This window comes from Trichoplusia ni, chromosome 14 (genome assembly GCF_003590095.1).
Source record: "Trichoplusia ni isolate ovarian cell line Hi5 chromosome 14, tn1, whole genome shotgun sequence".
Lineage (NCBI taxonomy): Eukaryota > Metazoa > Arthropoda > Insecta > Lepidoptera > Noctuidae > Trichoplusia > Trichoplusia ni.
In genome coordinates, this window is record NC_039491.1 from 6,142,149 (window position 1) to 6,154,222 (window position 12,074).

Sequence of the window (12,074 nt, forward strand, 5' to 3'; positions counted from 1 at the left end):
ACTCAAACAAGCCGTGTATAAAAGCATACACTTCTGTATATACTTTGATACAACGTCATTCGAAAAGTCTAAAAATCCACTCACATCAAAACTTTGAGGCTTACGTGGCATTTTCAAAGTTAATTGGATTTCCCTAAGGATTGCGTAGGTCAGCCAGCCGCGAAAAACGTAATTTCGTCGTATCACGGGTGAAAAATTATTCGGAACGAGCAAGAATAAAGTGAATACCTTCAATAAACTTGTCGATCTTCGCATTATTTTACGCTTTGCCATTGAGTAAGTGAGAGAACGCTACGTTAATAGCGCGTTGTCTCGTTTTGACAATAGCGACAGTTGTTGTTGAGTGCTCATAAAAATACACTGATTACTTATGATAATGTTTACTACCAACAGTTGTATCCAAATACATTTCAAGCAACAAGTTGAACGAATGCCAAGTCATTCTACGAGTCACGCAATAACATTTGGGTTTTGATTGTAAGCACTTAGTACCTATCATTGATAAATATTTGACTGTCAGTCCATCACACGCGTAGAACATTAAATGTTATTGCCTATTAAGTTTATTGTTCACAAAGTATTTTATTATTTTGTTACATAACGCCATTTATCTTTTAAGCAATCGTCGCGTTGAGTAAAGAAATAAAATGTTTCTGCATTAATGTTCAAACTATGTTAGTACTTAATTGTTTTTTTTTTCCTAAATTGACATAAATGTCCAGTGTCCTGTGTTTCATTAATCCTCTTAAAGTAATTCGTTTAAAAGGTAATTGAATATAAACAGAGTTATTTTTCAATCACGCCTACGCACGTTGTATTACTCGAAATAATTATACAAAGCCTTGAAGAGTAAAGAGAGTAGATCAACAATTTTATATTAATTATGAAACAAACGAGTATAATAAGCAGAGGCGTAATTTAATTTAAAATAGCATTAAGTGACCTGGATTATTAATTTGTTGAATTAAATATTTACGTAAATTATGGCTGACTATTAACTTGACTGTAATAATTGACATGGATTTACATTTAAATAGATCAGTTCACAAAAAAAACCATAAATATGCTAAATACGATACAACATATTTCATAGCCTAGCCAAGTAACATTTCTTCAATCGTTAACGTTCTAAATACAATCAATGTATGAGAATTATATTTTTTGCCTGTCATCTCTATACACTAGAAGATTTTTGATTGACGTAATCGATTGTATAAATTACACTTGGAACAGTTTGTCTGTACATTTGAACTGAACAGGCAACCCGGAATGGGTATGTGGTAAAACAGTGCATATTTACAGGGTAAATACAGTCAACATTGAATTCTTTGTTCAAGTGTACAGATAATACTACTAGCTTTAGAGTAGTGCTATAATCAACAATCGTAAATAGTCTTTGATCCTAACCAACTTTCTGAAAGCAATTGCCAGAAAGGGTTAAGTACAATCTTAAGTAGGGTAGTTTTATCGTCAGAGTGAGTTTATTCACAAACATTTTACACGCTTAAGGTCAAGTTCAACCTTTGGTACGTTCAACCATACTTAAGTTTTATGTTTAAATGATTACACACACACACACACCCCGAAAATTGTACATATATACACGAAATTTTATGTACGTTCACAAAACGGGGATATTTCCCTACTTTTTTTAAATATTGTCATTTTCTTTTTTAATATTTAGTGTGAGTAATTTTATTAATTTTCTTTGGCTTTTAAATAAACGGTGTCATGTGACGCAAATCAAGTAATTGTCGGTAGCGTTGGGTACAGAGGTCACTTTGATAAAGACAAACGACAATGTCATGCTTGGAATCCAATAAGGTTTATTACATCTATATAGGTTTCATACGAAACAACTTTATTCGAGACTTGGTCAAGATCTCAATAAAAACAAAGGACAGGCGAAATACGAACAACATGTAGTGATAATCTGCATTAATTTACAAATTATCGTTATGTAAGAACGACAAGCATTCGAGAATCACACAAATACTTGTCGATGATGGAACCCTTGCAGTTTAAGGTCCAACGATTGAGGATTAAAGAGTGTGCCCGGTACTTTTTTTAAAGCTCCAACCATAATAGTCCTTTTTCGTTCTTTACGGTCAAGGACAAAGCAAAACTGGGTTCGCAAGCTACAACAACCTTCGACAGCGGAGCCGTTTAATTGGGAACTTCTTCATTGATCAGAGACACAGTTTTATGAATACCACGTTACACGGGCACTCTGTTAGCGGCCGCGTCGGTGTCTCCTGGTCAAAAGTGGTATTTATGCATGTTCATGTTTATTCTATTTCAGTATTTATTCCTGCATCTATTCGCTTGGTAACAAAATGTACCGAAATCCTTGACCTAAGCAAAACGAATGTACGTCTAAAATTTTCCTCTTACGGACAGACGCAGACTGTGGGTGCTCACAACTATGTGTGTTGGCATGCCAAGAATTTATGGCCCTTGTCTGTTGACATTGTATGTGGCCATTAAACTGTGAGAGAGTGCTAGGAAGAATAAAACTGGAGTCAACTCGTAATTGTTCTTCGAGCTATTTGTACAAAGTTTTGTGTATTTTTCTAATTTAAAGCGGCTTTTAGTTTAATAGCGTCTGATCATCAATCGAGATACTGCCTTCGCTTCAACTCCTTATAACAGACTCCAGTTGAGCCTGAAACTAGTCGGACGATCCCGATAAAGAAGCGTATTAAACCATTTCATATTTTTAGGGATTCACGCATCACACGAAACTTACGACGTAAATGTGTTTTTTTTTCATATATAAAACTAAAGCTTCCCACGGGTATTGTTACTTACAAGAGAATGTATCTTAGTGCAAGACGTCTGTATAATTAAATAAAACTCACGTTGGGTCAGTGACCAACAGGGAGCTGGGATCAACGACTCAACAAATTTTCTAATTAACAAAAGACTGACAATAGAGAAAATAATAAAAAATCACCAACTTTTGAGGTAAAATCAAATTTCATTATAAAATTCTTTAGACAGAAGTTACTGAATTTAATGCACCCGCTTTCAACATCGTAACTTTTTAATATCTGTTCTCAACTGCATACGCTAGTTAGAGCTTATAAAATGTTTTAATAAAACTAGGTTTACAGTCAATAAAGTTGTGATATAATAATGTTATGAGGCTTGTCTGTCAAGATTATTAAATATGATGACAAAAGTGACAACTTTGCAAAAATTTTTTAGACAAAAATATTGCTACGTTTTTAGAACCAGTCAGCCGAGGACGCGGTGGTGGTTTGATTTGAAAGCAAAACCAGTAAAAAGCCAAAGGCTTGAAAAAGAATCCAAATCTAATCAACTTCTGCCCATCGGGGTAAACAGCTAGAGAAAGTCCACCCTCAAGTTGCACTACAACCACGATCATCCGCCTTCCACGTCCAACAAACCATCAAACTAAACTATTATTTTTAAAATATTTTATTATTATTAATAAAAGAAAAATACCTTTCCAAACGTTTAAGTAAATTAGTACTTACCTACAAACAATATTTAAATTAGCTTTGAAAATAAATCTGGTTATGAACTCGTAACGTTGAGATAGAAGTTTATTATTATACTCACGTAGTTTTATATTGGAAACTACGAGTGAGTACAGACTCGTATTCATAATACGTTTTATTATTCTTTGGAAACTTAATTTATAAGTTCAAATTACAAACTCGAGTTTTAAATTTGTTTGTGTCTGTAACATTTGATACTTAGAACGTGAAAATTATAGATATGTGTTGCGTCTCCTTATAACCGTTTAATAATAAAGTGTTCTAAAATCCTGCTTATATTATAAAGCTTGTAGGACGAAGAACGGCTTTAGACGAAACTGGATAAACAGATAGTTTCTATCGCGATTTTATGTTCCCATATGATCATTTTCGATTTGTAGCGGGCGGGTCCGCGGGCAACAGCTAGTAGTAAATAGGATAGTAGGAAAATTAATTAAATAATTATTTTTTGCGCACATCTAAATATATAAAAGAAAGTCGTGTTAGTTACACCACTTGTAACTCAAGAACGGCAGAACAGATTTGGCTGAAAATTGGTAGGGAGGTAGCTTAGAGCCAGGAAACGGACATAGGATACTTTTTATCCCGTTCGACAGCGTTCCCGTGTGACTTGACATGAAACGTCAGTCACTATAAAACGTGCTATAACAAAAAAGAATCAGACTTGGAATAACAAAACGCAAATGAAAGCTATGTAATTGACGTAAAATGACAGCTATGTAATGACGTATGAATGACAATTTGATAGTTGTAAGACATCAATATTAAAACTATTTCTATCTATCTATCTCTATATATAAAAGAAAGTCGTGTTTGTTACAACACTTATAACTCGAGAACGGCTGGACCGATTGCCATGGTTTTGGATTTGTTGGATTTGTTTCCGTCCCGAATAGCATAAAAAAGAATACATCTTAAAAACAATGAAAACTCGATATGTGTAATGAATACTTTCATTTCAATAAATGCTGATTTGTTTATTACTGTATGTCAAACTTTTGTTGTCCATAGGGTGATACCAGGAGATCAGATAGGAGTATTTCATGAGGGTTGTAGCTGGGGAGCACGAGGGCGGTACCAGGAGAGCACGTAGCCGTAGCTGATTAGGGTGATACCAGGAGATCAGATAGGAGTATTTCATGAGGGTTGTAGCTGGGGAGCACGAGGGCGGTACCAGGAGAGCACGTAGCCGTAGCTGATTAGGGTGATACCAGGAGATCAGATAGGAGTATTTCATGAGGGTTGTAGCTGGGGAGCACGAGGGCGGTACCAGGAGAGCACGTAGCCGTAGCTGATTAGGGTGATACCAGGAGATCAGATAGGAGTATTTCATGAGGGTTGTAGCTGGGGAGCACGAGGGCGGTACCAGGAGAGCACGTAGCCGTAGCTGATTAGGGTGATACCAGGAGATCAGATAGGAGTATTTCATGAGGGTTGTAGCTGGGGAGCACGAGGGCGGTACCAGGAGAGCACGTAGCCGTAGCTGATTAGGGTGATACCAGGAGATCAGATAGGAGTATTTCATGAGGGTTGTAGCTGGGGAGCACGAGGGCGGTACCAGGAGAGCACGTAGCCGTAGCTGATTAGGGTGATACCAGGAGATCAGATAGGAGTATTTCATGAGGGTTGTAGCTGGGTAGCAGGTACTGTACGCGTGAGAGTAGGGTGGGACCTTAGAGTAGGTAGCAGTCATGAGGGGATTACCAGTAGAGCAGTGAGGGTTATAGCTGGGTAGCAGGTACTGTACGCGTGAGAGTTTGGTGGGACCTTAGAGTAGGTAGCAGTCATGAGGGGATTACCAGTAGAGCAGGTAGTAGTAATAAATGAAGGTGGTACCATTAAATCGGGGAATGGTAGTCAAAATCAAAAATAAACTAGAAAGAAATAAACTAAACTTGGCAGCACCCATGAGTTTGGCTCTAAGTTGCAGTAGATGTATATGAAGGTGGTTGCGATCTTGCTGAAGAGACGCTATTAGCATAAAAAACTAATTCAATCGGCAATATTAGTAAATCATGTGTGTCTTATTTACAACCTATATACAACTTAAAATGATTACTTAAAAACAATCAGCAATATTATCATCGACTCTAAGGCGGTACGAAGTCTGCCGGGAAAGCTAGTTAAGTATATAATTTGTTTAAAGTAAACAGTGAATTTAATCTTGTAAAACACGTTTTTCAGTTCGACACTCTTTTAGATCCTTAAAACTTGTAACAGCACTAACCATAGCTTAAAATTTAAATGTAAACGATTCGTTCGACCAACTAAATTTAAATGACTCTATACAACAGTATTTACAAAGATGCTATATTAATATAACCGCCCATATTTATCACCGAGCTCAAATATATTTCAGTACTTTGAATCCTACAGAAACTATGTCACTACTCGTTAGTCCTCCACTACGCTGTGTTAACTTTTGACAAACATGATGAAACTTAGAAATAATTCAGGCAGCGGTACCTGCGGTCGTTTTGATGAATATTGTACAACGACGCATCACACGTGCTCAGTGACGTTAATACTATTGTTTTTGTACTAGACGAGCTTTCATGTTCTGTTTTCATGCTTAATTTACCTTGCCTTAAATTTAATATTTTTTTAAATTGATTCATTTTAAGAGAGATCTGATTTCTGCCGAAAAAAATACAGTAACATTTTAAATAAGAACGTGCTACGCAGTGGTTTTTAAACGTACAGTACATATAAGGATTATGTGATAGCATTGGCGTTAGAAATTGTCATGAGCAAAACTGGTCTGTAATTTGCTTATTACTTCTACAAAGTACCTACCCGAGACTGGAACTAAATATAATACCTAGATCTAAACGCGATTTTATCTTACTAAATTACCACAGCAAGCTATTTAGAAAAGTATGAATATGTTAATAGAAAAACGTGCAAAACATAAATTACGAAAACAAGTTTCAGTTCAACTACTCGTGTTACGATAGAACAGATTTTCGTGTAATCAGAAACAGCGCAACGTGAAGTACGACGCTGGCCTTGTAATTGGCAATTTCGCTTTACATCATAATTTTAACAGAAGCCTTTTTCGAAAAATAAACCATTCATCGATCGAGAGTCAACAATGTTCCTTCTTTAATTACCAAATGACTCTTGTTTGGGTATAGTATATTCAATTATTTTGAAAGATGTGTTTAAAATATTTATTGAATTTTCCTCTTGCACGACAGTGGCAAGTAATAGTAAGAATTGGACAGTTTTGTGACAAGTAGAAACCTAGTATTCTGAAGCCGAGGTAATTATAATGACGACTTATCTGATTAAAATAACACAAACAATTGTATACTTTTACAAGTATTGATATTCATGTCTTACAATTAAAAGTTCATTTTTTTCTTTGTAGCTTTGGTACGTGACTTTTCGATAAACCTTACCATGGCTTTATTCTTTCGAGAACTCTACAAAAATAATGCGATAAAATCATATAAAAAATAAGTAGGCCTCTCCACATTGAGCTTTCTCATTTATTCCTTTTGTCGTAAGTGCTATTACGTTCATAAAATTGTGTGAGGAGATATCTGTACGTCGTAAAATCCACGGCTGCCCTAAGGGTGATGGTAAAATGAACAAATACAGAGTGTACCTACATAATTTCATATCTCAACGTACTAAGATAAGTTTACGTTAAAAGTGAGTTTTTTTTTATAAAAAGCTAAAAGCTGAGTAAACATAAACACGAGAAGCTAAAATTCACAGATTTTGGCTAATTTCGATTTCGAAATAGCTCCACAATAAATTCTGCATTTCCCCTTCATATTTATGAAAGTATCGTTATATAAAACAAAAGCAATCCCTACAAAGACGAACACAAAACAATAGATACCATAAATACAGTACAATGCTGAATTCCAGCTACGAATCCGTAGACCGCCTACGCCGTAGCAAAGCCGGCTTGAGACAAAACCGAGATTTAAAAATAGTAGACATAAGAACGTTGTTTCGCATAAAAAATGTATAATAATGTGAAAAGTTGTGACTTAACATGAATAATGCGAAAACAGTATTGTTTGTTATGGAAAACAGATTATTTGAATGAAGTAAAAGGTCATTGTAAAGGCCTTCTGTTCATTGACGCTCGTTGAAGCCTGTGAACTTTTTTATAGCCTTCGTTATAAATATAACTTATCGTAACGTAAAACATCAGTAAGGGTACTGCATACAGTATTTTCTGTCAAAGGAAATACAGATCTGAAATGAATGCAGTGTTTGAGACGGTCTCTAAGGATCGGTCAATATTAAATGTCACTGCATTTGAAACCTCTCCTGACGATATCTATAAAATATTTGAAGTTAGATTTCTCGCTTAAATTCAATGTTGACTTTGGGAGCGTCTTACCGTTTCTTTGAAGTTTTCGAATACAAGATAAACATTGGAATTTTCATTATAAGGGATTTATTTGAAACGGCTATTAACTTTATAATATACTTGAATACATTTTTAATCCAAGCTTACTTTTCAATCTGAACAACATACACATAATATATGTTTGTATTACGTATAAGTGGGTCTCTCTCTCCATTCTCGATTATAGCAGTTAAGCACTAAGCATTAACTAACGATTAAGCGTTCAATTACGCGTTCCATTAATCTTAACTGTTACTATAACATGTACATGAATAAACTTGATGATATTGTAGTAATAACGTACTTTCAAAATAATTTACAGTCATAATAAGGCCTTAATCTATACTAATATATAAAGTTGAGTTTGTTTGTTTGTTTTTTTTTAAACGCTCTATTCTCAGGAACTACTCGTCCAAATTGAAAAATTCTTTTTGTGTTGAATAGACCATTCATCGCGGAAGGCTTTAGACTCTAAACCATCACGCTGCGATAAATAGGAGCGAAGATACAATGGAAAATGTGAAAAAGCAGGGCAGATCATAACTTATATCTTCTAACCACGGGGACGAAGTCGCGGGCAACAGTTAGTACAAAATATGGTACCGATTTCTTAAAACAAGAACAGATCAAAAATATGCGTATCCAGTCTTTTAAATTATAATCTTAGCAACGTTTTAAAAGTATTTTCAAAACTTTCAGTAAGGAATCAATTTATGATCTGGAATTTTTTTCGTCAACCTTATTTAAATCATAAATAGTAAAGTTATGACGCTCGAGTGACGCAAGTACTACGAACTTTCTCATATGATTTTCGTCTTCTAAAAGTTTTTCCCTAGTTTTTCCGGTTAGATATCACAACTTTGATTAAATTTTATTTCTTTTGGAAATACGGTACGATTACCACTTATATATACGAGTACTTCGTTTTTTTTGAGTTGATATAAATATTTATGAGTTAGCTAAGTACTTCAAGAAATTAATTTCTTTAACGATTTACTTTATTATTTTGCCTAAAATATTCTATCCGGTACCTACTCCATTGACACTTCACTCATTGTTTTTGATACGCCAAACTCAAGTTTAAGACGAAAAAATATGTCAAATATTGATATTAGTTGTATTGTAATCTGTTCAACTAAAAATCATCGATTCACGTCCAATTACAGTTTGATTGCAAAAAAACATCTTCATTACACATATTTAGTCAAGTCATATCAATCAACTATATATGCAAAATACTGAATGTGACGTCTGCCTGTCATAAGCTTGAATACCAGAACAAGCTTTTTGATTCGTGTTTGCGACACTTATCGATATTTCTATAACGTTTTACTTCAAAAATATTTATTGAAATTCTAAGTTTACGTGAACTAAATTACACATGGGCTTTGTGACAATCACTGTATAACAACACAATGGAAAAACACGAAAGTGACATAACACATGTTTTTTTTACTCCTTTTGGTTGATTGAAAGTATTCCCCGCTGACGTCGTTTTCTCCCCAAACAATAAATACATAATAATTTATACGATAGCTTTACTTGGAACATTTACATTTGCACTTAATAAACAGCTGTCTATTTACAATATTTTCGCGAATATTCAAATTCTAATTTGCCTAAGTGGGTGCGAAGGCGCTTATAAGCTTTGAAACAACCATCGGCCTTGTCACTGGCCTTAACCCTTAAACGCCGACGGAATAACATTTTTTCTTATCAATAAGTTGCAAACTTGTTAAATGATGGTAATATAAAATAATACAACAATAATTTACGAAAGTTTTTACATAAAAGAGTATCTACACGGAAGTTATGAGTTGGGGCTTTACTTGTTTTTTTAATCTACACAAAATTGTTTCAAAGCATCTAGGAGCGGTCAAAATCTGACGTCTAAAACCTTATAAATGAGGTTTTGACTTTGGAATATAGTATTACAGCTCTAGTTCAATATCAGGTTCCAAACTCTACCTTCGGAATACGCTTACACTATTCGGAAAATTCTATACAAAAGATACAACCACGTGCGGTACACAGCATTTAGAGTTCTAAAAGGAAATAATCGACACTTGGAAACGATACTGGCGCACTTAAAAAGTAAACGATACCATTATACTGACTTCACCCTTGCATACTCAAGGATATATCATACAGCATTTATTCTTGCTAAAACGGCAAAAAACACGTATTAAAAAAGTTTCGATATTTTTTTCAACCACTCAAGTCGTTTCATACTCGTAACAAGGACATATATTATGCGAAAAGTAAAGTAACTGTAATTTCAAGAATAACTTCATTCATTTCTCCTTAGTTAAAAAGTCTTCATTTATGGTTACAAACCAAGTATTGATGGAAAATCAACCTCCCTATTGCTGTAACATTTGCATTCGACGGCAAACGATATTCCGTGTCACAAAATTGACGTTTTAATTACCGTGTCAAGGTTTCATTAACCTAGCTCTTTAACTAATCACACTGTATTTGATTAAATACTGTAATAATGGACTGAAGAGTTTTATTATATAGTTTTAGTATGTTGTATTTTTGTAGTGTCGATGTTGGTACTTTCAACTGTAGGATTATCATTGCCGTAATTATTACGATTTCCTAGAAAAATAATTACTCTTTTCTGATGCAAGATCAGATACGATCGATTCCGATTTATTAAATGTCTCGTTTGCCGCAAGCAAATGATGATTTAACAATTGAACTCACATACTCGGAAAAGATTCCTGTGTCGTGTGTCGAAAAAAAACACGCGTGATGAATACGCGTAACTAAACCGTTTTATAAATTATCACGAATCCGCCTGCTGAAAGTTATTATTATAATTCCTCAAAAAGCTAATTGCGTATAACCTTTCCTTGTCTACATCATTTGTTTGGAGTGAGAGAGAACACCAATCGAAATACGATTGGTATTTGATGTATTCTTTCTTCTCACGTAAGTATTTTTTTACTTAAAAGCAAGAAATAAAAAAGATCCGGTAGTATATTATGTATGTCACTCTTAAAAAGTAGCTCTAAGTTGATATAAAATGCTTGCAGTATTTACAAAAAGGCAAAAAGGTTAAATGAAATAGTCGGTAGGTGGCCTCCCGTAACTACTTTTACTCGTAAAAACCTTCATCACTTTCAACCAGTATTGACAAATCCTTTGATGCGGTACCATTTTAAAGGTAAATGTACAACCGAATGGAAACTGTCATAACATTGCCGCGAAGTTTACATTATTATTTAGATAGGACAGAATATATTGAATTTACTTTACGGGTTATGTAGGGCCTGTTCAAAAATATACTATATTCTGAAAAGTAATTTCGGGCAAAAAATGCTATGCATAATAATTAAATATGATATGTATTTACATACACGTATTAAGCGCTACAGAAACGAAAACAAGTTCTTGATTGGTAACTTTACGAAGAGACAAGACAACCAGCTAAATTTTCCTTTTTCATAAAAATACGCTTTATTGCCGAAATACTACTCAAAAATCTTCTTCATTATAATCTCACTCATATGTCTATTTTGATTTATGAAAATTAAAACACATTTTACTTTGAATTACAGTCAAGGCATGTGACATACCCCCGCCGCCGCCGCCTTGAATCAAGATGAAGGGCTACAATTGGGCCTGAAACTAGACGGGCTATAGGTAAATGCACCTAAGGGAACTTCTTTATAAAAAATATAAATCCGCTTCACGAATATTATTATTTTATATTTTACATCGCTATTTTCCAACGAGTTATAATCAATCAAACACGTACCTGTGTGTGCCGGGGCCGCGAACACGTGAGAACTCACGAGGAGCAACACGAACGTGGATAAAGTAGCCATTGCGATCTGTGGACAAAAAGAGGTTATAATTAGTATTATTATAGAATAAACTGTCACTAGGATATTCATGGTTTGGTGACTATCCGGTATGTGGAAAATAGTTTAGGGATGTTCACCACTAAAATGGCCTTTATTATATTTTATTTATAAATGATTTTTGTGTCGACATCATCATATCTAACCAAATAAATCATACCTAAATATATTATTTTTTAATAAATTAAAACGCTACATGAGAAACTACTTCTGAGAAATCAATGCGCGCACAATAATTTACAAGAAAGTAAGAAAGTGCACAAAGGAAATCAAAGCAGCACTCGCGGCTGAAGACGT

General features: G+C 34.4%; 1 protein-coding gene across 1 annotated transcript in view; it reads right to left on the minus strand.

Annotated features, from left to right (window-relative positions):
• The window catches only part of LOC113500552, an 82,634-nt gene that overhangs the window by 53,887 nt on the left and 16,673 nt on the right, over window positions 1–12,074 (minus strand). Inside the window, exon 2 of the mRNA XM_026881383.1 lies at window positions 11,672–11,747. Coding sequence (XP_026737184.1) covers window positions 11,672–11,741 — 70 coding nt within the window. The 5' untranslated portion in view covers window positions 11,742–11,747. The remainder of the gene's footprint in view (window positions 1–11,671; window positions 11,748–12,074) is intronic.